The sequence below is a fragment of the Phoca vitulina genome, unplaced genomic scaffold, assembly GCF_004348235.1.
Source record: "Phoca vitulina isolate PV1807 unplaced genomic scaffold, GSC_HSeal_1.0 scaffold2, whole genome shotgun sequence".
Classification (NCBI taxonomy): domain Eukaryota; kingdom Metazoa; phylum Chordata; class Mammalia; order Carnivora; family Phocidae; genus Phoca; species Phoca vitulina.
The window spans coordinates 1,096,041-1,121,952 of record NW_022589705.1 but is presented as its reverse complement, the minus strand read 5'-3'; the positions used below and the strand labels follow the sequence as shown (position 1 = coordinate 1,121,952).

At 39.9% G+C, this 25,912-nt stretch overlaps 2 protein-coding genes across 4 annotated transcripts in view; one reads left to right on the top strand and one right to left on the bottom strand.

Annotated features, from left to right (window-relative positions):
* The window catches only part of FMO5 (flavin containing dimethylaniline monoxygenase 5), a 29,713-nt gene extending 28,970 nt beyond the window's left edge, over positions 1-743 (bottom strand). The window contains exons 1-2 of the mRNA XM_032420153.1: positions 649-743; positions 17-189 (exon numbers count right to left, since the gene is read on the bottom strand). Of these exons, the coding sequence (XP_032276044.1) occupies positions 17-151 (135 nt within the window). The 5' untranslated portion in view covers positions 152-189; positions 649-743. The remainder of the gene's footprint in view (positions 1-16; positions 190-648) is intronic.
* The window catches only part of CHD1L (chromodomain helicase DNA binding protein 1 like), a 164,878-nt gene that overhangs the window by 74,113 nt on the left and 64,853 nt on the right, over positions 1-25,912 (top strand). Inside the window, exon 1 of one of the 3 annotated variants that reach the window (XM_032420120.1) lies at positions 8,777-8,922. The exons of 1 other annotated variant lie outside the window; for it this stretch is intronic. In XM_032420120.1, the coding sequence (XP_032276011.1) occupies positions 8,790-8,922 (133 nt within the window). In that variant the 5' untranslated portion in view covers positions 8,777-8,789. Of the gene's footprint in view, positions 1-8,776; positions 8,923-9,206; positions 9,283-25,912 lie in introns of those variants that run through there. One more of the 3 variants, XM_032420137.1, reaches the window with a different exon arrangement.

Sequence of the window (25,912 nt, the reverse complement as noted above, 5' to 3'; positions counted from 1 at the left end):
GAACCAGGAGACTTACCTGGAACCTCCAGAGCCCTCCAATGTCATCTGTCCTTTCAAAGCAGACTGGCTCCAGGCCTTCTTCCAGGCAGCACTTGATAGAGGAGAGCCCACTCACACCTCCCCCAATCACTGCAATTCTTTTCTTGGTCATGGTCTCCCGATATCTTTACCAGGCTAGATCAATGTAACCTGTCCAAAACAAACAAACAAGCAAACAAAAAGACAAAAGACAGAAAGCACACTTCAGTTAACACATTTCAGGGAAGAAAGATCTTGGCCATGGCATCCTCCAAATAAATGCTGTGACAACAGGTGCTTTAGGAGAAGCCAGATTCTGCTGTCCCCCTTGGGCACAGGGAATTGCTAGGAAAGGGATATGGGAGCCCTGCGACCGCAAGACCCGAAGCTGAGAGCCCTGCTGTGGCAGCCTATCTCACTGCCTTTCCTGTAGCACCTGGCCGATCCTTCAGCTGCCATCCAGAGGCTGCGCTGCACTTTTGGCTGTTGTGTAAGAAATATAAACCGACAAAGTGCAAACAGCAACAGCCAATGGGGAGTAACTATTCCTCTCCACCTCCTTCCAGCCAAAGCCCTGCAGCTCAGCGGCACCCACTCCCTCCTCCAGCGAAAATATTACGTGGGCCAAACCTGTTTTGAGCCGAAAAAAATCCGACGACCTCGATTGCAGTTGCCCGGAGGCTCAACCACCATCTTTAGAGACACAGCAACCCTGTGTTTCCATCCCTCCCCTCTCCACATCCACTTTGAACTTCCTGGTATCTGCCTTAAAGTGACAAACTCCGCCTGGTGAAGGGGAAACTAGCAAACCTCAAAGCAAGTCTTGCTCTAAAAGCTTCGGTGGAAAACACCTACCTTTCAGGATGTGTTAAAACAGATCCCGGAGCCTCATCCCCCCTTCCCACCCCACTCCCACCTCACAGATCGGTTCTTTGGTTCCAGGTTGCTAGTAGAAATTTACTTAAAATACCTGTGCACTAAACGGGCCGCTGCGGTTCAGTGAGAAATGGATCACGTTTCCTACTTGCAGGAGCTCTTACCTGGGTGGCTCGGTCGTTAAGCATCTGCCTTCGGCTCAGGTCAGGATTTCAGGGTCCTGGGATCAAGCCCCGCATCGGGCTCTTGGCTCAGCAGGGCAGTCGCTTCTCCCTCTGCCCCTGTGCATGCTCTCTTTCTCTCAAATAAATAAATAAAATCCTTAAAAAAAAAAAAAAGTGTTTTCTCAGGGCACCTGGGGGGCTCAGCTGGTTAATGTGGGCTTTCCATTTCGGCTGGGGTGAGGATCTCAGGGCCGGGAGAGGGAGTCCTAAGCCGGCTTCTCTCCCTCTCCCTCTGCCCCTCCCCGCGCGCTGTCTCGCTCTCTTTCTCTCTCTCAAATAAATCTTTTTTTTTAAGTGCTTTCTCTCACACAGTTACATCAGTAATTAAAAACATAAAATATCCACTTTTAAAATAGAACTTAATTTTTTCAAATTTAAAATCATGCAGAAGAGGCCAGTGTAATGGATGTAGGATATCACACACTGAGTTAGAATCAGGGCCCATCCAACCCACCAGTCTGTTTTGACATATGTGAGGGGTTTTTGGAGAACTAAGCAGTGGCTGATGCCCGTCTATTTGTTTACCTTCTACTTACTTCCTTAGTCAACTTGGCTCAAGATGGTTTGATGTCAGGAATGTCAGTCCTGGGTTTTCAAAGTATCCTTCATGGGCCAGTAATGATCATTTCTCAAGGGCTCACCTTGTACCGTTCAAAACACTGGATGGGAATGAACCCATGTAATCTCTCAGCAACCCAGTGAGGCAAGTACTATCATCACCCCCATCTTCCCAGTAAGTGGAAAGGCAGGGATGCAAACCAGGCAGTTTAACTTATAAATGAGTTATTCGTAAATTGGATAATTTTGAATGCACTAGAGATGCCTAGATACAAGAAAACAGGTGAATACTTTTATAAATTGAATATTAATCTCTCCCTTACTGAATCAATTTCACAATTTCAGAACAATGCAAGAATTACTTTTAAAACTTAATATTGTAAAATGTAATTTTATTTTAATTCTCTACTTTGTGTTTTACAATTAATCACTTTTAAATTTGGCAACTATGTTTTGTGCGGTTTTTTTTTTTAAGATTTTATTTACTTATTTGACAGAAAGAGAGAGAGAGCACAAGCAGGGGGAGCGGCAGGCAGAGGGAGAGGGAGAAGCAGGCTCCCCGCTGAGCAGAAGGAGCCTGATGTGGGGCTCCACCAGGATCATGCCTGGAGCCAAGGCAGTCAGTTAACCAACTGAGCCACCCACGCGCCCATTTTGTGTTGTTTTTAAATCACTTGTAAAATGTTTTAAACCTTGACTCAAATTTTCTCATTTAGTCTAACTGCCATTTGCAAGTGAGTCAATTTCTTCACTGGGCTGTAACAATATATGCAAACTAATGGACAGGTTCAACACAATTATTCACTCATGCTATTAGGAAAGAGCAGTAGCACAAATGACAGATACAATAGATAACAGTGAGTAATTCCAAGGTAATATATATGAGGCTTTTGGAGGAGTGTGTGTGTGTTTGTGTGTGCATGTGCATACATATGTAATTGTACAGAGGAGTTTCTGCAAAGGTCTAACCCAGGAGGAGCTTTTGAACAGTATAGCGTCACCTCTACTCACCCATCTCTACTCAGATGTTCTCTCATGTCCTAATTCTTTCTGTTAAGTCTGCATTTTGCATTTTACATTCATTCAATATTGTCCTTTGGAGGCCACTTCTTTTAAGATGGCAGCTATAAAAGATAGAAAGAGCTTAGCTTAGATCTTATTTGAAGAACTGCCAAGGAAAGCTGCTTGATTAGCACTGGACTGGGACATGACTTTTCACTTTCTTAATTGTGTCTTTTGATGAGAAGTTTTAAATTTTGATGAAATCTATTTAACAGTTTTTCTTTTATGATTAGTACTTTTTGCTCCTATTTAAGAAATCTTTGCACATCCCAACCTCATACAGCTTCCTGTGTTTCCAGCTAGAAGATTTATAATTTTAGATTTTAAATTTAGATCTATGATCCATTTTAAATTAATATGAATGGTATAAGTGTAAAAGTCAAGGTGAATTTTTTTAAGAAAAATTAATAGCTTTATTTTTCCTCAATATACATTTAGAAAATAGGTCTAAGGAAAGGTTTCATGAAATAGACCAGAGGACTATATACAAAGTGAAGAGTTCCAAATCAGAGAGACCGAGTACACGGACGGAGCACTCTTCCCCAAGGGCCACAGCAGCCTAGGACCTTCCAGTTGAACATTTTGCCCATCATCATAACAGGGGTGACTTTTTTTTTTTTCCTATCTGGATGTTATGGTCTTCCAGCAGCATTTATTCTAGGACCTTTCTTTCCCCTTGAATTGTGTTGGTGTCTTTGTCATTGGTCATATATGTGTGAACCTATATCTGGACTCTCTTCTGTTTCACCGACCTATTTGTTTATCCTTACACTTATACCATATTGTATTAATTACTTTAATCTAAAATTTGAAAACTGGTTATATACATATCTTCCATCTTTGTGCTTATTTTAGAGATGATTTTGACTATTCTGATTTTTTCAATTCCATATAAATTTTAAAATTAGCCTATCAATTTCTATCAAAGAAGTCTCCTGGGATTTTGATTAGGATTACATTGAATGTATAGACCAACTTGGGGAGAACAGACATCCTAACAATTGAATCTTCTAATCTGTAAAATAGACTATTTTTGTCTTTTAATAGGTCTTCTTTGATTTCTCTCTGTGTTGTTTCATAATTTTCAGTGTGGAATCTTGCACATTTTATTTAGTCCTGTGTATTTTATTTTTAAAATCCTATTGTAAATGGTGTTGTTTTTACATTTTCATCTTCCATTTATTTGTTGCAAGTATGAAGAAATACAACTGATATTTGTGTATTGACTTGTAGCACATGGCTTTGCTAAATTCACTTATTACTTCCAGTAGTTTGTAGATTCCTTGGATAGTCTATGTATACAATCATGTCATTTATGAATAACATGTTACCTTTTCTTTCCAATTTTTTATTTTTAATTTTTTTTCTCTCCTTATTGCGTTGGTTAGGACCTCTAATACAGTATTGAATAGAAGCAGTGATAATAGACAAACTTGTCTTGTTAGGGAGAAATATTCACTATTTTATCATTAAGTGTGATGTGATTTGTATGTTTTAGGAAAATAATCTTATCAAATTGAGGAAGTTTCTCTCTATTCTTAGGTAGCTAAGAATTTTTATTATGAATGGGGGTTGAATTTTATAAAATACTTTTTCTGTATCTATTAAGATGATCCCATTGTTGAAATTATATTGAATACTTTTTTATTTTAATTTTATTTCTTTAAAGATTTTATTTGAGAGAGAGAACGAGCGGGGGGGGTGGGGGAAGGGCAGAGGGAGAGGGAGAGAGCGAGAAGCAGACTCCCTGCTGAGCAGGGAGCCCAACGTGGGGCTTGATCCCAGGACCCTGGGATCATGATCCGAGCCAAAGGCAGACGCTTAACCAGCTGAGCCACCCATGTGCCCCTTGAATGATTTTTTTTAATGTTAAGCAAACTATGTCTTTCTAGAATAAACTCACATAACCATGATATGTATAGTTCTTATGTAACATTGTATTTGATTTGTTAAAATTCCACTTGGAATTTTTTTCCATTAAAGGGATATTGCTCTAATTTTTTTTTTTTTTGTAATGTCCTTGATAGGTTTTGGTATCAAGGTTATGCTGGCCTATCTGAAAGATTTTGTGTAGAATTTTATTTTAATGTAGGCTGAGTCATGAGAAACATTTTGCTTCGTGGTTATTATGGAGATGTCCTTTTCCTTTTGCAGGAATATGTCACAAAAGTTAAATTCCAGAGTTGGCAAACTCAAAAGCCTTCTGTGATTAGCTGTGTGGATTACACAACAATACACTTTTAGATGAAAGAGAAGAGTGTGAAACTGCATGTGGTTAATTTAATGGCAAGATATGACAGTAAAAAGTTATTCAAATAAAAAGGAGAAAACACAGCCCTGTAATCCAAAAGACCTGTGGGCAAATTTTGACTTGTGGCCAGTTTACAATCTTTGTATTTTGTCCTCAGAGATTTATTTGATATTATTCCAGTATTATGCCCTCACCTTTGGTATTAAAGAGTAGTGGCAACTTTCTAAACTGACTCAGCAAGAGTCCTGTAGACCAGATTCACTTTGTTGATATACTCAAATATTCACTCTCTATAGTACATTTCCTCTGAATTTCTAGGTTTTAAATTTATTATGTTATTTGATGCAAAAGATGTATAATAATATCAAGAGTGAAAATGAAATTTTCCCCTTTCTTGAGAGAAAGAAAACTCTTCTTTAATCCCCGTAGAATGATCTTTCCATTTGAGGGCCCTGACCTAGGCCTAACCTGAGCCCAAAGGTCTAAGTCCATGTACAAATTTTCATCCATGGTCACAGCTTTTATCAGGCTCGATAACTGATTTACTGGATGCTGCCAGCCGGGATCCTACTGTTACCTGACAGGGACGTAATGGCAAACAAACAATTTGTTAACCCGTGCATGATCACGCTTGTTTTCATAGGGTGGGCAGATGCTAAGACCCATCACTAGCGTGATCTGGTTACCATTAATCTTACTGAGTTGCTATTGCCAGAGGATTTACCTTCTCTGTAGAGGACTAAGACAAATTAATATGAAACCATGATTACATAACCTAAGCAATGAATTATAAAGGAATTGGGGTTAGATTTTATTCTGGCAGTTAGCACGGACTTCCTAGAAAACAGTGTTGACTAAGTTTGCCCATCTGGGAAATGTCTTCTCTGTGCTTCAGGTTTATAACAATCATGGCTCCTGGACTTTAGAATCATTCTACAGGCACCTCATTCAAACATTCAACAATACTATTTATTGAGTGCATATATGTGCCAGGCACTGTTCTAGGTACAGATTCAACAAATCCTTAAAGTGAAATCCTTATTTTCCCTTCCTCAAACCAGCTGTTGTCTCCTGTATTCACTATCTCAGTGCTGGCATCAACATCCACCTAGTTATCCAAGGCAGAAGCCCCTGGAGTCAATATCAATATTTCTTTCTTCCTCAGCCCTCTATCCAATCAATGACCAAGTCCCCGCCAGTGTACCCTCACCAATCTCAAGAATCTATTATTCCTTTGCTAACCTTGCCTCAGTGCCTTTGCCCTGTGGTGTCTGTCTTGAACAATCTTCTTCCTGACTTCACACAGCGGGCTCATCATTCAGATCATAGCTCAAATGTCATCTTCTTGATGACACGCTCTTCAATCCACCCTATGCAGAGCTGCTTCCCAGCCCTATTCTTAATCTCATTACCCTCTTTTACATCTCATTACCTTCTTTTACTGTCTTGTTACCACCAATACTACCTGTTAACTTATTTGTACCCTCCCCACCGTTTTGTCTTTCTCCATCACTAGAATCTAAGCTTCATATGTGCGGAGACTTTTTCTGCCTTGTTCACCCCTGTTCTGGACACCGGGGATATGGCCAGTATAATCATTCTGTATTGCTCTCATCTGGCAAAAGTCCAACCCCGGTAAACTCCAATTCTCTAATTATTCCCTACCTGCACTCAACACACACGATGCTGGCTGGTCTCATGACCATAAACCTTGCTGCTGCTTGGCAATGCTACCATATTTCTCTAGTCAATTCACTATCCCAAATCCCAGACAACGATTTCACACATTTCCCTCCTAAAACCTCCAAAATCCCCTTCCCCTTCCTCAAGCTCATCTGATGACCTTGCTTCTTATTTCACTTAAACAACAGAAACAATCACTGGATCACCTTTTATAAACTGAAGTATAGTTGACATTAAAAGTGAATTCTGGATGTTCTTCAAACCTCCTCATTCTTAGTCTTACCCCTCGATAAGTGGAAACTCCACTCTACTATTTGCTCAGGCCAAATCCCTGAAATCATCCTTTATTCCTGGACTTTTCTCAGATGCTCAATCCGTGTACCTTATAGACTCTACCTTTTCAGTATATCTAGTATCTGACCAGTACTCACCATTCCACTGCCACCATGCTGGCCCAACAACTATTATCTCTTGCCCAGACTCTTGCAATGGTCTCCTAACTGGTCACCCTACTTCCACTCTACCCCCTTCCATAGACTCCTTTCATACACCATCTAGAGTAAAACTTTTATAGGTATTATCTTACTAGTAGCTGACTTTGGAGTTTCTCAGCTACCTTTCCTAGCTGTATTTTCGATGTCAGACTCAATCTACCAAGAGAAATTCTAGCTTAAAGCTAGGACACTCTTGCTGCTATTATGCTAAAACAAATGTACTTTATGTTAAAAATAATAAAGGCTCTTTTGTTTGAGTGGCAGGTGGTTGATATTGCTGCTTTAGTGAATAAGTCTACCTACAAACCTGGAGGGGAGGAAAAAAGTCAAACACAGAGATCAGGATGCAAAAATCACTCACGAGCAACCACAAGGGGTTAGAAGCCCTGCAGAGAAGCCAGGAAAGGATACAAATCTCATTTATGGTTTTGAAAAAACATCAAGTAGGAAATCAGTTAGCCCCATTATGTGACTGTTTCTCTTTCACCTTAACATTGATAACTACCCAATTTTTATTTGCTTACTGCCTGTCTTTTCCTTTTAAAATATACACTTAATTTAAAATATGTCTAATATGAGTATATTTTACTTACATGTTTTGCAAATGATACTAGTGGCCTCCATCTTCAGTGCCAAGAGTGCTTGACACGTGGTAGGTGCTCAAAACAGTGCTTTGGGTTTTTATGAATAAATCAACCCGAAGACATCTCTCTTGTAGCTCAGAACTAATTTCTCCCTCTTATTTTAAGGGTAGCTGAGACTGGGGGGAGGGGCGTGCAACTTTAATCTGAGTTTACTGAAGATAGAAGCTTCAAGGTTAACCTAATGGGACTAGTATTCTGATGACATTACCCAGAGAATAATATGGTTCCTGTTCTAATTTTCCTCATCTAATGTGGGGACAATTCTAGTACCTATTTATAGGGTTACTGGAAGGGTTAAATGAGAAAATAAATACTTGTAAAACCCTCAGGGCAGCACCTCTAACTGCATCGTTACCTGCAGTTATTTGGTTATTATAATTTTATATCAGTGGTACACTACTAATTATAAATTACTACATCATAAATCCACTTAAAGCTGATGTTGACATGGTGATCCCTAATCTAACACATTGCTTCAATTTGTTCCCCATAATTCACTTGAGAAATCCATTGTGGTAATGACAATTTTCATGATTTTATTTCCTACCATTCAGAAGTTCCTAACTTTGGTCAACGGCCAACAGGGATTAAGTAAGAGGATTTCAGGGCCCAAACTGGTGCAAACGGAACGGAGCACACCATGCTTTACATTCTTGCTGGGAATCGCTGGAGGACAGGGACCATGTCTTACTGAATTCCATAACCCCAGAGCCCAGCAGAGTATGTATGTACCTGGCGCATACTCAATATTGCTAATAATGAATGGTGAGCATAGTCTGACCTCCGGACGAGCCGAGAGCAGACAGAGCACAACCGGAAAGAGTGAAAAATGAGAGCCTAACAGCTAACTCCGAGCGCCGCTTGCGCCCAGAACTCCGCGCAGGACGCGGCCCCTGGCGGCGGCTGCGCGCTGGGGCCGTCCGGGGCGCGTCGGGAAGGAAGCGCGCGGGCGCCGCGGGGCGGAGCGTCTCTGGGCAGCATGGAGAGCGCGGGTCCTGCGACGTGTAGGGGCCACATGCCTGGCTTCCTACGTGCCCTTCAGACCCGGAGCCGAGGCGAGGCGGCGCGGGCACGGGTGCAGGAGCAGGACCTAAGGCAGTGGGGCCTGACAGGTCAGTGGCCCCGGCCCAGCTTCCTCCCGGGCCTGCCAACTCGTTGGGACTCGCCCCTGGCGGGCGGGGGGACCCCGCGCCAGGAACGGGCCTTCGGCGCCGCGGGTGGGCCGTCCTGTGGGTTTTTGTTTGTTTTTTGTTTTTTTTACTTGCGGGCTCCAGGGCTTTTCCTTCCCGCCCCTGCGGTGGGGCCGGACACAGGACCCGGGCCTGGGGCCGGGCGGCCGTTGCCCCTGCCTGCGCAGCGCGGGGTGGGCGGGCGCGGAATGAATGAGATACCGGGAGGGGAAGCGGGGCCCGTGCGCCGCCCGGCACATTGGTCCCAGGGCGGAGGAACTTGGTGAGTCCGCTGTGCCGAAGGTAAGACCTTTCTTTCTGAAGATGGAGAGGACGTCCTGGCGCCCCAAGAATGTGTGTTTAAAGTTTCTGTTCCGGTTGGTTTGGAGGCCCAGCCTGGGGATTTCATGAGTTGCTCCTGTAAAACTATCAGAACTCGTCTACTTGTTTCAGCTGTCTTCGTTTGCCGTGCACGGGCAGTTCTTTGATAATTTCCCATTGGTTAATTCTCCCGCAATGCTCTATTTTATTTTTTTAAAAAGATTTTATTTATTTATTTGACAGAGACACAACGAGAGAGGGAACACAAGCAGGGGGAGTGGGAGAGGGAGAAGCAGGCTTCCCGCGGAGCAGGGAGCCCGATGCGGGGCTTGATCCTAGGACCCTGGGATCATGACCTGAGCCGAAGGCAGACGCTTAACGACTGAGCCACCCCGGCAATGCTCTATTTTAAAATACGCAGCTAGGGACGCCAGGCAAATATGTGGGTATTTAGGTTCTTACTTTTTTTGTGGTTATAAATAATACTAATAAATGTCCTTGTAACCAAATATTTATTACATTCATAAATTAATTCTTCCAAGGCAGCATTTCTAGGCCAAAGAGTTTGTGAAATTTTTGCTCATTTCTCCACATTCTCACCAATACTGATATTTTCTGATTTGAGAAGTTATGGTGAGCCCTGTGAATTGTGTAAGACTGATGAATCAAAGACCTGTACCCCTGAAACAAATAATACATTATATGTTAATTAAAAAAATAAATGAAAGAAAAAATATTCTTTTGTTATCTAATGTTTGTTTCCTGGTATTGATGGACACTTGGATATTTGTCTTCTTTTTGTTCCTTGTGTATTTATGCTCCTTGCCCATTTTTTAACTGTCTTTTGCTTTGTTCTTTCTTGCATTGATATTAAATATTTGCCACATGTATTGGGAATATGTTTTCTCGTTTGTCTTTTGATTTTGAGGTATGTGAGTGTGTGTGTGTGTGTGTGTGTGTGTGTATTTCAGTGGTGTTTAAAAATTCTTTGTAGTCAGATCTTCAGCCTTTTTCTAAATGATTTTTGCCTTTAGTATTTTGCTTAGGTGGGGGCTTTACTACTCGAATTTATTGTTGTTGGCTTAATATTTTTCTTCTAGTACAGTTTTAAATTTATTAGGGAGGAACTTGACTGTCTTTTTTCCTCTCAAATATGTAATGAATTAGCCACTTTTTGAAAACTGATGAAACAAGTATTTCGTTCTGCGGTATTCTTCCCAGTGATTAAAAAACTTTTAGTTGGGGGCACCTGGGTGGCTCAGTTGGTTAAGCGTCTGCCTTCGGCTCAGGTCATGATCCTGGGGTCCTGGGATTGAGCCCTGTGTTGGGCTCCCTGCTTATCGGAGAGCCTGCTTCTCCCTCTCCCTCTGTCTGCTGCTTCCCTGCTTGTGCTCTCTCTCTTTCTTTCTCTCTCTCTCTCTCTGTCAAATAAATAATTAAATAAAATCTTAAAAAAAAAACCCCAAAAAACCTTTTAGTTGATCTTCCTCCCCTGACTAGTGTCGCAGATATAGCCCATGCATACCAGTGAACTTCAGAAACCCAAAATACATTGGATCATAAAGGCGTGTTAGGACCACTTTGTTTTTGGAACATGCAGACCTATTACTTGTGCTGTTTTTGCCTGCTTTTCCACGACAGGCATACCTCAGAGATACTGCAGGTTTGTTTGATTAAAGACCACTGCAATAAGTGAATATTGCAATAAAGCTAGTCAAGTGAATTTTTTTGTTTTCCAGCGCATATAAATGTTATGTTTATACTATACTGTGGTCTATTAAGTATGCAATAGCATCATGTCAAAAAAACCCCAATGTACATACCTTAATTAAAAAATACTTTATTGCTGAAAAATGCTAACCCATCATCTGAGCTTTCAATAAGATGTAATCACTGATCACAGATCACCATAACCAATATAGCAATAATGAGAAAGTTGGAAATATTATGAGAATTACCAAAATGTGACACAGAGACAAAAAGTGAGCAAATCCTGTTGGAAAAATGGCGATTGTAGACTCAGGGTTGCCACAGATCTTTAATTTGTAAAAACAAAACAAAACAAAAACAACACTGTGTCTGTGAAGGGCAGTAAAGTGAAGCACAATAAAATGAGGTATGCCTGTACTCCTCACTGTCCTGAGAGGTGGGCAAGAGAATTCAAACAACTCTATGATGGATATAGCTGATGGGCACCCTCACATTTATTTCTTCCCCAACCCCCAAGCCTGCCTTATCACATCCTCAAGGCTATAAAGCAAAAGACTACATTTCCCAGACTCCCTTCTAGTTCTATTGTACATGATGACTGTGGGAGATTTGGAAGGGGAAAATGTGGGAGGAGCCACAGTCTGGGAGGGATTTGGGTTTTCTGCATTTCTCTTGGAGACTAGTCCTAACTTCAGGGAGGTTAAGTGGATACTGAGCATCCATTTTACTGGCATGGATTGTAGCTGAGGTGGGTAGGGTCCTAGAGCTGACAGTTGGACTAATGGTCTTGTGAGATAATGGAAAATACATATTGGCTCTGCCCTCTGGTTCCCAGAATAGGGTTCATGAAACCCTTGTAATCTCCTGGGTGACAGGAGTATCTTTTGTTCTAGTGAGGTGATGCTGGGTATGTTCCTGGATGGCTCTTGGGTGGGGGCTGGTCACAAGAAAGGACAAGCCATAATTAGAGCTTGGAATTTTCAGCTCCATTCCCCATTCTGTTGAGATGGGAAAAGGGCTGAAAATGAAGTTAAATGATTGATGATGCCTATGTGATGAAGCTTCCTTTAAAAATCCAAGAAGTACGGGGTTTGGAGAGGATAAAATGGGATTGTTTTCTTCTTCTTCTTTTTTTTTTTTTTTATTATGCAATGACATGGATGAACTGGAGCGAAATAAGTCAGTCAGAGAAAGACATGTATCATATGATCTCACTGATACGAGGAATTCTTAATCTCAGGAAACAAACTGAGGGTTGCTAGAGTGGTGGGGGGGTGGGAGGGATGGGGTGGCTGGGTGATAGACATTGGGGAGGTTATGTGCTATGGTGAGCACTGTGAATTGTGTAAGACTGATGAATCACAGACTTGTACCTCTGAAACAAATAATACATGATATGTTAAAAAAAAGAAGAAGATAGTAGGGGAGACGAACCATGGGATTGTTTTCTTAATATCTCTGATAGCTTGTAATAAGTATATAGAAATGCAACCGATTTCTGTGTATTGATTTTGTATCCTGCAACTTTACTGAATTAGTTTATTCTAATAGTTTTTTTGGTGCATCTTTAGGGTTCTCTGTATATAATATGTCTTCTGCAAATAGTGACAGTTTTACTTCTTCCTTTCTGATTTGGATGCCCTTTTTTTTCTTCCCTAATTGCTGTGGCTAGGACTTCCAATAACTATGTTGAATAAAAGTGACAAAAATGGGCATCTTTGTCTTGTTCCTGATCTTAGAGGAAAAGCTTTTAGTTTTTCACCATTGAATATGATGTTTGCTGAGCTTGTCATATGTGGCCTTTATTATGTTGAGGTATATTCCCTCTATACCCACTTTGTGTAGAATTTTTATCATAAATGGTTGTTGATTTTTGTCAAATGCTTTTTCTGCATCTATGAGATGATCACATGATTTTTATCTTTCATTTTGTTAATGTGGTATATCAAATTGATTGATTTGTAGATGTTTATCCTTTTATCCCTGGAATAAATCCCACTTGATCATGGTATGTGATCCTTTTAATGTATTTTTTTTTTAATTTTTTTAAAGATTTTATTTATTTATTAGAGCATGAGAGAGAGAGAGCATGTGAGAGGGGGTGGGTCAGAGGGAGAAGCAGACTCCCTGCTGAGCAGGGAGCCTGATGCAGGACTCGATCTCGCAACTCCAGGATCATGACCTGAGCTGAAGGCAGTTGCCCAACCAACTGAGCCACCCAGGCGCCCCCTTTTAATGTATTTTTGAATGGAGTTTTCTAATACGTTGTTGAGGTTTTTGCATCTATATTCTTCAGGGACATTGACCTATAATTTTCTTGTGGTGTACTTGTCCGGTTTTGGTGTCAAGGTATTATTGAACTTGTAAAAACAATTTGGAAATGTTACCCCTCCTTCTTTTTTTTTTTAGAAGACTTTGAAAATAATTCAAAGAAGACTTTGAATGTTTAGTAGAATTTACCAGTGAAGTCATCTGATTCTGGACTTTTGTTTTTTGGGAGGTTTTTGATTACTGATTCAATCTCTTTACTAGTAATAGGTATGTTCAGATTTTCTGTTTCTTCAAGAGTCAGCTTTGGAGGGTTGTATGTTTCTAAAAATGTATTGATTTCTTTTAGGTTGTTCAGTTTATTAGTATGTAATTGTTCATAGTAGTCTCTTGTGCTCATTTGTATTTCTGTGGTGTTAGTTGTAACATTTCCTTTCATTTTTTTAAAAGATTTTATGTATTTTATTTGAGAGAGAGAGAGAGTGAGCGGAGAAGGAGGGGGGAGAATCTCAAGCAGACTCCATGCTGAACATGGAGCCGGATGCAGGGCTTGATCTCATGACCCTGAGATCATGACCTGAGCCAAAGCCAAGAGTTGGACGCTTAACCAGCTGAGCCACCCAGGTGCCTCTCCCCTTTCATTTCTGATTGTATTTATTTGAATCCCTTTTTTTTCTTGGTGGGTGTAGCCAAAGGGTTACCAATATTGTTTATCTCTTCAAAGAACCAGCTCTTGGTTTCATTGATCTTTTCTATTGTCTTTTCAGTCTCTTTCATTTATTTCTGCTCTGGTCTTTGTTATTTCGTTCCATCTACTAACATGGGCTTTATTTATTCTTCTTTTTCTAGTTCCTTGTAGTGTAAAGTTAGGTTGTTAATATGAGATTTTTCTTGTTTCTTGAGGTAGGCATTTATCTCTGTGAGCTTCCCTCTTAAAACTGCTTTTGCTGCATCCCATAAGTTTTGATATGTTGTATTTACATTTTTGTTTGTCTCAAGGTATTTTTTTATTTTGATTTTGATTTTTTCATCGACCCATTATTTGTTCAGTAGCATGTCGTTTAATCACATATGAGAATTTTCCAGTTTTCTTCTTGTAATTGATTTCTAGTTTCACACTGTCATCAGAAAAGATGCTTGATATGATTTCATTCTTAATTTAAGGCTTGTTTTGTGGCCTAACATGATTGTTCCTGGAGAATGTTCCATGAGCACTTGAGAAGACTGTGCATTCTGCTGCTTTTGGATGGAATGTTCTGTATACATCTGTTAAGTCCATCTGGTCTAATGTGTCATTTAAGGCTGATGTTTTCTTACTGATTTTTTGTCTGGATGATCTAACCATTGATGTAAATTGGGGTATTAGAATCTCTTACTATTACTCTATTTCTGTCTCTTACTAGTATTGTACTTCTTACTATTATTGTATTCTCCTTTTAGGTTTATTAACATTTGCTTTATATATTTAGGTGTTCCTATTTTGGGTGCATAAATTTTTACAAATGGTATATCCTCTTGTTGGATTGACCCCTTTATTATTATGTAATGCCCTTCTTTGTCTATTACAGTCTTTTTTTCAAAATCTATTTTGTCTTATATAAATATAGCTACCCCTGATTTCTTTTGGTTTCCATTTGCATGGTATATCTTTTTCCATCCTTTTACTTTATATCATTTCTGATGTGAGTTGCTTGTAGGCAGCGTGTAGGTGGGTTTTTTTTTTTTTTTTTTTAATTCACTTAGCCATTCTGTCTTTTGACTAGAGAGTTTAGTCCATGAATGTCTAAAGGGATTATTATAGTATGTACTCATTGCCATTTTGTTAATTGTTTTCTGGTGGTTTTGTAGTTCTTTTGTTCCTTTCTCTCTTGCTTTCTTTCTTTGTGGTTTGATGATTTTCTATAGAAATATGCTTGGATTCCTTTATTATTATCTTTTGTGTATCAACTATAGGTTTTTGCTTTGTGGTTACTGTGAGGTTTACATATAACAACTTGTGTTTATAGCTGTCTATTTTAAGTTGATAATAACTTAATTTTGAACTCATTGTAAAGCTTTACATTTTTACTCTTCCCCCACCAGCATGTTTTATGTTTTTGATGTCACATTTTACAGCTTTTAATCTTTTGTGTACCTTATTTATTATAGTTATGGTTATTTATGCTACTTTTGTCTTTTAACCTTTATACTATTTTTTATAAGTGATTAATCCACTCCCTTTAGTATATATTTACCTTTACCAGTAAGATTTATACTTTTATATGTTTTCTTGTTACTAATTAGTGCCTTTCTTTTCACCCAAAGAGATCCTTTTAACATTTCTCATAAGGCTGGTTTTAGAGGTGATGAAATCCTTTAGCTTTTGCTTGTCTGGAAAACTGTTTTTTCTTCAATTTTGAATGATAACATTGCTGGGTAGAGTACTCTTGGTTGGAAATTTTTTTCTTTCAGTACTTTGAATATATTGTGCCACTTTTCTGGCCTGCAGAGTTTGTGCCGATAAATCTGTTGTCTTATAGGAGGTCCCATATACATATCAAGTTGTATTTCTCTTGCTGCCTTTAGTATTTTCTCTCTGTCTTTAACTTTTGACATTTATATTATAATGTACTTGTGGGTCTCTTTGGATTCATCTTACTTGGAACTCTTTGGACTTCCTGGATATGAATTTTTTTTCTTTCCCTTTCCTAGGTTGGGGGAATTTTCAGCCATCATTTCTTCTTTTGTTTTAAATTTAATTTAATTTTATTTAAATTCAATTAATTAACATATAGTGTATTATTAGTTTCAGAGATAGAATTCCGTGGTTCATCAGTCGTATATAACGCCCAGTGCTCACTACATCACATGCCCTCCTTAATGCCGGTCACCCATTTACCCCATTGCCCCTCCACCCAGCAACCCTCAGTTTATATCCTGTGGTTAAGAGTCTCTTACAGTTTGTCTCCCTCTCTGGTTTCGTCTTATTTTATTTTTCCTCCCTTCCCCTATGCTCCTCTGATTTGCTTCTTAAATTCCACATATAAGTGAAATCATATGATAGCTGTCTTTCTCAGATTGACTTACTTCGCTTAACATAATGCCCTCTAGTTCCATCCATGTCGTTACAAATGGCAAGATTTTGGTATTTCTGATGGCTGAGTAATACTCCATTATATACATATATATCACACCTTCCTTACCCATTCATCTGTTGATGGACATCTGGGCTCTTTCCATAGTTTGGCTATTGTGGACATTGCTGCTGTAAACGTTGGGGTGCAGGTGCCCCTTTGGATCACTACATTTGCATCTTTGGAGTAAATACCTAGTAGTGCAATTGCTGGGTCATAGGATAGCTCTATTTTTAACTTTTTGAGGAACCTCCATACTGTTTTCCAGAGTGGCTGTACCAGCTTGCATTCCTACCAGCAGTGTAAGAGGTTCCCCTTTTTCCGCATCCTCGCCAACATTTGTTGTTTCCTGACTTGTTAATTTTAGCCACTCTGACTGGTGTGAAATGGTATCTCATTATGCTTTTGATTTATATTTCCCTGATGCTGAGTGATGTTGAGCATTTTTTCATGTGTCTTTTGGCGCTTTGTATGTCTTCTTTGGAGAAATGTCTTCTCAGGTCTTCTGCCCATTTCTTGATTGGATTATTTGTTTTTTGGGTGTTGAGTTTGATAAGTTCTTTATAGATTTTGGATACTACCCCTTGATCTGATGAGACATTTGCAAATATCTTCTCCCATTCTGTCGGTTGTCTTTTGGTTTTGTTGACTGTTTCTTTGGTTGTGCAAAAGCCTTTTCTCTTGATGAAGTTCCAGTAGTTCATTTTTGTCTGTTTCCCTTGCCTTTGGAGACGTGTCTAGGAAGAAGTTGCTGCAGCCGAGGTCAAAAAGGTTGCTGCCAGTGTTCTCCTCTAGGATATTGATGGTTTCCTATCTCACATTTAGGTCTTTCATCCATTTATTATTTATTTTTGTATATGGTGTAAGAAAATGGTCCAGTTTCATTCTTCTACATGTGGCTGTCCAATTTTCCCAGCACCATTTGTTGAAGAGACTGTCTTTTTTCCATTGGATATTCTTTCCTGTTTTGTACAAGATTAGTTGGCCATTGAGTTGAGGATCCATTTCTGGGTCCTCTATTCTGTTCCATTGATCTATGTGTCTGTTTTTGTGCCAGTACCATACCATCTCGATGATTACAGCTTTGTAATACAGCTTGAAGTGCGGCATTGTGATGCCACCAGCTTTGGTTTTCTTTTTCAACAGTCCTTTGGCTTTTCGGGGCCTTTTCTGGTTCCATACAAATTTTAGGATTATTTGTTCCAGCTCTGTGACAAATGTTGATGGTATTTTGATAGGGATGGCATTGAATGTATAGATTGCTCTAGGTAGCGTAGATATTTTAACAATATTTGTTCTTCCAGTCCATGATCATGGAACATTTTTCCATTTCTTTGTGTCTTCCTCAATTTCTTTCATGGGTGTACTATAGTTTTCAGAGTACAAATCCTTTACTTCTCTGGTTAGGTTTATTCCTAAATATCTTACAGTTTTGGGTGTAATTGTAAGTGGGAATGATTCCTTGATTTCTCTTTTTTCTGTCTCATTGTTAGTGTATAGAAATGGAATTGATTTCTGTGCATTGATTTTTCTATCCTGCCACTTTGCTGAATTCCTGTGTGAGTTCTAGCAATTTTGGGCTGGAGTCGTTTGGGCTTTCCACATAGAGTATCATGTCATATGCAAAGAGTGAGACTTTGATTACTTCTTTGCCAATTTGGATGCCTTTTATTTCTTTTTGTCTGACTGCTGAGGCTAGGACTTCTAGTACTATGTTGAACAACAGTGGTGAGAGTGGACATCCCTGTCATGTTCCTGACCTTAGGGGAAAATCTCACAGTTTTTCCCCATTGAGAATGATATTCGCTGTGGGCTTTCCTTATGTGGCTTTTATGATACTGAGGTATGTTCCTTCTAGCCCTACACTGAGAAGAGTTTTAATCAAGAAAGTATGCTGTGCTTTGTCAAATGGTTTTTCTACATCTATTGAGAGGATCATATGGTTCTTGTCCTTTCTTTTATTAATGTAGTGTATCACATTGATTTGTGGATGTTGAACCACCCTTGCAGCCCAGGAATAAATCCCACTTGGTTGTGGTGAATAATCCTTTTAATGTACTGTTGGATCCTATTGGCTAGTATCTTGGTGAGAATTTTTGCATCCATGTTCATCAGGGATACTGGTCTGTAATTCTCCTTTTTTGGTGGGCTCTTTGGTGCCAGGATCAACGTAATGCTGGCCTCATAGAATGAGTTTGGAAGTTTTCCTTCCATTTCTATTTTTTGAAACAGCTTCAGAAGAATAGGTATGAATTCTTCTTTAATTTGGTAGAATTCCCCTGGGAAGCCATCTGGCCCTGGATTCTTGTTTGTTGGGAGTTTTTGCTTACTGTTTCAATTTCTTTGCTGGTTATGGGTCTGTTCAGGTTTTCTATTTCTTCTGTTTCAGTATTGGTAGTTTATATGTTTCTAGGAATGCATCCATTTTTTCCAGATTGACTAATTTGTTGGCATATACTTGCTTATAATATGTTCTTAAAGTTGTTTGTATATCTTTGGTGTTGGTCGTGATCTCTCCTCTTTCATCATGATTTTATCTCTTTGGGTCCTTTCTCTTTTCTTTCTGATAAGTCCGGCCAGGGATTTATCGATCTTTTAATTCTTTCAAAGAACCAGCTCCTGGTTTTGTTGATCTGTTCTACTATTCTTTAGTTTCTATTTCATTGATTTCTGCTCTGATCTTTATTATTTCTCTTCTCTTGCTGGTTTTGGGCTTTATTTGCTGCTCTTTCTCCAGCTCCTTTAGGTGTAAGGTTCAGTTGTGTATTTGAGACCTTTCTTGTTTCTTGAGAAAGGCTTGTATTGCTATATACTTCCCTCTTAGGACTGCCTTTGCTGCATGCCAAAGGGTTTGAACAGTTGTGTTTTCATTTTCATTTGTTTCCATGAATTTTTTAAATTCTTCTTTAATTTCCTGGTTGATCCATTCATTGTTTAGTAGGATGCTCTTTAACCTCCAAGTATTTGTGTTCCTTCCAAATTTCCTCTTGTGATTGAGTTCAAGTTTTAAAGCACTGTGGTCTGAAAATATGCAGGGAATGATCCCAATCTTTTGGTACCAATTGAGACCTGATTTGTTACCCAGTATGGGATCTTTTCTAGAGAATGTCACATGTGCACTCCAGAAGAATGTGCATTCTGTTGCTGTAGGATGGAATGTTCTGTATATATCTGTGAAGTCCATCTTGACCAGTGTGTCATTCAAAGCCCTTGTCTCCTTATTAATCTTCTGCTTAGATGATCTGTCCATTGGTTTGAGTGGGGTGTTAATGTCCCTTATTATTATTGTATTATTATCAATGTGTCTCTTTAATTTTGTTATTAATTGGTTTATATAATTAGCTGCTCCCATGTTAGGGGCATAAATATTTACAATTGTTAGATTTCCTTGTTGGATAGACCCTTAATTATATAGTGTCCTTCTTCGTCTCTTATTACAGTCTTTGGTTTAAAATCTAATTTATCTAATGTAAGGATTGCCACCCCAGCATTCTTTAGCATGATAAATGGTTCTCCACCCCCTCACTTTCAATCTGGAGGTGTCTTTGGGTCTAAAATGAGTCTCTTGTGAATAGCATATCAATGTGTCTTGCTTTTTTATCCGATATGATACCCTCTGTCTTTTGATTAGAGCATTTAGCACGTTTACATTCAGAATAAGTTTTGAAAAGGTATGAATTTCATGCCATTGTATTACCTGCAATATCACTGTTTCTCCATATTGTCACTGTTCCTTTTTGGTCTGTGTTACTTTTGGGCTCTCTCTTTGCTTACAGGATCCCCTTTAATATTTCTTGCAGGGCTGGTTTAGTGATCATAAATTCTTTTAGTTTCTGTTTGTCTGGAAACTCTTTATCTCTCCTTCCATTCTGAATGACATCCTTGCTGGATAAAGTATTCTTGGCTGCATATTTTTCTCATTTAACACTCTGAATATATCATGCTGGTCCTTTCTAGCCTGCCAAGTCTCTATGGATAGGTCTGCTGCCATCTTTATGTTTCTTTCCTTGTAGGTGAAGGTCCTCTTATCTGCAGCTGCTTTCAGAATTTCCCCTATGTCTCTGAAATTTGCAAGCTTCACTATTTTATGGAGGTTCCCATGTCTTTTTATTGATTTTGAGTGGGGTTCTCTGTGCCTCCTGCACTTTAATGCCTGTTTCCTTCCCCAGATTAGTCAAGTTCTCAGCTATAATTGGCTCCAGTATATCTGCTGCCCCCTCTCTCTTTCCTCTTCCTCTGGGACCCCAGTTATTCTGGAAATTTGCTGTATGGTATCAGTTATCTCTCGAATTCTCCCCTTGTGATCCAGTAGTTGTTCATCTCTCTTTTTCTCGATTTCTTTATTCTCCATCCTTTTTTTTTATGATTTTATTTATTTATTAGAGAGCACACAAGCAGGGGGAGTGGCAGGCAGAGGGAGAGGGACAAGCAAACTCCCCACTGAGCAGGGAGCCCAATGTGGGGCTTGATTCCAGGACCCTGGAATCATTACCTGAGCCGAAGGCAGACACTTAACCGACTGAGCCACCCAGGCACCCCTTTTCTCCATCATTTAGTCTTCTGTATCACTGATTATCTCTTCTGCCTCATTTATCTTAGCAGGTAGGGCCTCCATTTTTTATTGCATCTCAGTAATAGCCTTTTTGATTTTGACCTGATTATATTTTAGTTCTTTTATTTCTCCAGAAAGGATTTCTCTAGTGTCTTCTATGCTTTATAATCATTATTCTGAATTCTAGTTCTGACATTTTACTTACATCCATATTGATTAAGTCCCTGGCAGTGAGTACTTTCTCTTGTTTTGTTTTTTTTGGGTGAATTCTTCCATCTTGTCATTCCGTCCAGAAAAGTATACGTTAATGAGAACAAGATACAAAAATAGCAACAATGACCCCCCAAAATATACACTAACAAACCAGAACCCATCAGAAACCAAAAAAGAGAAAAAGAAAGTAAAGAGAGAAAGAATATAATCAAACAGGTGAACAGAACAGAGCAATATACTAGATCCTTTGTGTATTTTGGTTTGTTTGTTAGAAGAAACTAGATCCCAAAATTGTAAAGGAAGAAAAACTTATATATAGCCAAAAAATAAAATTGAATACGATGAAAGGAAGCCAAAAATGAAAAAAAAATGTATAAAATGTAAATGTAAAAATGAAAATTAATGAAGACTTAAAAAACAGTTGATAAAATACAAAATTAGTTGAAAATGAGAAAAAATTTAAAACTGAAAGACTAAAGAATCATGAGAAGAAACCATGAATTCTGTTTACTATTTCCCCCCAGCACTGGAGTTTTGCAGTTCTGTGTGATTGGTAAACTTGGTATTAGCTGGATGTTTCTGAGGTCTTCTGGGAGAGGGGCTTGTTGTGCTGATTCTCAGCTGTCTTTGCCAGGGCAGAATTGCACTCCCCCTTCCAGGGGGCCAGGCTCAGCATAAGCAGCTCCAGATTGCTCTGTGTGGCTTTTGTTCCCTGAAGGCTTTCCGTTCTACTATGGGGGATGGAAATGAAAATGGCGTTGCCCCAATGTCCAGCCCTGGAGCTGAAAGTTTATGCCCCCTACTCTTCAGTGAACCATCACAGAAAAGCAGTCAGTCACTCTTGTCTCCCTGGTTTCTGTCTGCACTCTGGTTCACCCAGCTTGTGACCAAACATTTTTATCTCAGGCATGCAACCCTGTTTCAACTCTGTAAACTTTATAGACTTCTGCAGTGCTCACCCTTGCTGCTCCTGGGGAGGGAGAGGGAGGAGGGTCTCACCGTGGTTCTGCCACTTGCTGGGGCTCTGCTTGGAGAGCAGTCACCCTGTCGTGTCATGGTTTGAAGTTTATGGCAACACTGAGCAGAAAGCCCACTCTTGGGCTCCCTGTTTGTGGCCAGCTTCCCTGCTCTGATGCTTGGGAACTCTGCTGCACTCAGGAACCCCCAATTTTTCTGTGACCCCTGGGATCCTGAGACCACGCTGTCCCACCTAGGATTCTGCCCTGCTTAGCTACCTGAGCACCTTTCAGGCAGGGAAATCCCCCACCAGAGCAGACTTCTGAAAGTTCCAATCTTGTGCTCTGCTGCTGTATCACTCTTTGGTAGCAGCTTATGGAGGCTCCCTCTCTCTGGGGTTTATCTTCTGATATATGTCCTCAGATTTACTTCTTCATGCCTCCTACCTTGGAAAAAGTGGTGGCTTTTCTTTCTTTCTTTTTTTTTTTGAGTTTTATTTTTTTAAATTTTATTATGTTATGTTAATTACCATACATTACATCATTAGTTTTTGATGTAGTGTTCCCTGATTCATTGTTTGCGTATAACACCCAGTGCTCCATTCAATACGTGCCCTCTTTAATACCCATCCCCAGGCTAACCCATCCCCCATCCCCTCCCCCTCAAACTGAGGGTTTGTTTCTCAGAGTCCATAGTCTCTCATGGTTCGTCTCCCCCCTCCGATTTCTCCCTCTTCATTTTTCCCTTCCTATCTTTTTTTTTTTTAACATATAATGTATTTGTTTCAGATGCTTTTCTATTTGTAGAATTGCAGCAATTCTTTTCTTAGATTTCTGATTGAGTTTGCAGGTGTTCAGAATGATTTGATAGCTATCTAGCTGAATTCCATGGAGCAGACGAAACTAGGGTCCCCTACTTCTCTGCCATCTTCCTTGAAAAACTGCCATTATTTCTTCAAATAAGTTTTCTCCCCCCTTTTCTCTCACTTCTTCTTCTGGGACTCCTGTAATGTTAATGTTAGTGTTCTTGATGTTGTCCCAGAGGTCCCTTTAAGCTATCTTCATTTTAAAAAAATTCTTTGTTCTGGGGCGCCTGGGTGGCTCAGTTGTTAAGCATCTGCCTTCGGCTCAGGTCATGATCCCAGGGTGCTGGGATCGAACCCCGCATCGGGCTCCCTGCTCAGCGGGAAGCCTGCTTCTTTCTCTCCCACTCTCCCTGCTTGTGTTCCCTCTCTCGCTGTGTTTCTGTCAAAAAAAAAAAAAAAATTCTTTGTTCTTTGTGCTGCTCTGTTTAGGTGAGTTCCTCTGCTCTGTCTTCAGGTTCACAGATCTTTTGTTTCATTTAGTCTGCTGTTGAATCCTTCTGTTGTTGGGGTTTTTGTTTTGTATTTTGTTTGTTTTTCAGTTCAGTTATTGTGTTCTTCAGTTCTCCGAATTCTGTGTGGAACTCATATTTTCCGTCTCTTTGTTGAAGTTCTCATGTAGTTCATTCATTCTTGTCCCGAATTAGATGAGCATCTTTATGACTGTTACTTGGCACTCTTCATCAGGTAAATTATTTAACTCAGTTTCTTTGAAGTTTTTTCCCAAGGGTTTATCTGTTCTTTTGTTTAGAATATATTCATATGTTTGCTCATTGTGCTTGTCTCTCCTGTCAGTTTCTACGCATAAGATGAAACAAACACCTCTCCCAGCCTTGAAGGGTTGGTTTTGTGTAGGACATTAAGTAGGTGATAAAACTTACCATTCAACCCTGTTAAGCTCTTAGTTGTCTTTTATTTTTTTATTTTTTCTAAAGATTTTATTTATTTATTTGACAGACAGAGACACAGCGAGAGAGGGAATACAAGCAGGGGGAGTGGGAGAGGGAGAAGCAGGCTTCCCGCCGAGCAGGGAGCCCGATGCGGGGCTCGATCCCAGGACCTGGAATCATGACCTGAGCTGAAGACAGACGCTTAACGACTGAGCCACCTAGGCACCCCGCTTGGTTGTCTTTTAAATCTTTGTGATTTTCCAGGCAGCCTCTTTTACTTTTATTTATTTATTTATTTTTAAAGATTTTATTTATTTATTTGACACAGAGAGAGCCAGCCGGCAAAGTAGGCAGAGAGGGAGGCGAGAAGCAGGCTCCCCATTGAGCAGAGAGCCTGACACGGGGCTTGATCCCAGGACCCTGAGATCATGACCTGAGCCGAAAGCAAATGCTTAACCGACTGAGCCACCCAGGCGCCCCAGCCTATTTTAGTTTTAATAGGTCCCAGTAGTTTAGGGTGTGCCAAGACCAGTCAGTTTCACAAAGGGGAGGATCTCAGTCAGCAGTTCCATTCAGACTGTTGGAAGCCAGACCCTCAGCAGCTTTTAAAGAATACAGATACATACAGTCCCGGGGTGCCTGGGTGGCTCAGTCAGTTAAGCATCTGACTTCAGCTCAGGTCATGATCTCAGAGTCCTGAGGTTGAGTCCCACATCAGGCTCTGTACTCAGCGAGGAGTCTGGTTGTTTCTCTGCCCCTGCCCCCACTGGTGCGTACACATGTGCACGCTCTCTCTCGCTCAAGTAAATAAAACCTTTAAAAAAAGAATTCAAATATATACAGTCCTGTTGAACTGCCAAGTAGAAGCCCCACTGCCCTCAGAGCCAGGCAATTTTTTATTTTATTTTATTATGATATGTTAGTCACCATACAAGACATCATTGGTTTTTGATGTGGTGATCCATGATCCATTGTTTTCGTATAACACCCAGTGGTCCATGCACTACATGCCCTCCTTAATACCCATCACCGGGCTATACAATCCCTCCTCCCCCCTCCCCTCTAAAACCCTGTTTGTTTCTCAGAGTCCATAGTCTCATGGTTCATCTCTCCCTCCAATTCCCCCCCCCATTTTTCCCTTCCTTTTCCTAATGTCCTCCATGCTATTCCTTATGTTCCACAAATAAGTGAAACCATATGATAATTGACTTTCTCTGCTTGACTTATTTCACTTAGCATAATCTCCTCCAGTCCCATCCATGTTGATGTAAAAGTTGGGTATTCATCTTTTCTGATGGCTGAGTAATATTCCATTGTATATATAGACCACATCTTCTTTATCCATTCCTCTGTTGAAGGGCATCTCAGCTCTTTCCACAGTTTGGCTATTGTGGACATTGCTGCTATGAACACTGGGGTGCATATGACCCTTCTTTTCACTACATCTGTGTCTTTGGGGTAAATACCTAGGAGTGCAATTGCTGGGTCATAGGGTAGCTCTATTTTTAAATTTTTGAGGAACCTCCACACTGTTTTCCAAAGTGCCTGTACCAACTTGCATTCCCACCAACAGTGTAAGAGGGTTCCCCTTTCTCCACAACCTCTCCAACACTTGTTGTTTCTTTCCCTGTCCATTTTGGCCATTCTAACTGGTGTAAGGTGGTGGTATCTCAATGTGGTTTTGATTCGGATTTCCCTGATGGCTAATGATGATGAACATTTTTCATGTGTCTGTTAGCCATTTGTATGTCTTCTTCAGAGAAGTGTCTTTCCATATCTTCTGCCCACTTTTTGACTTGATTATTTGTTTTTTGGGTGTTGAGTTTGAGAAGTTCTTTATAGATCTTGGATACCAGCCCTTTATCTGTAGTGTCATTTGCAAATATCTTCTCCCATTCTGTGGGTTGCCTCTTTGTTTTGTTGACTGTTTCCTTTGCTGTGCAGAAGCTTTTTATCTTGATGAAGTCCCAAAAGTTCATTTTTGCTTTTGTTTCACTAGCTTTTGGAGATGTATCATGAAAGAAGTTGCTGTGGGCGATGTCAAAGA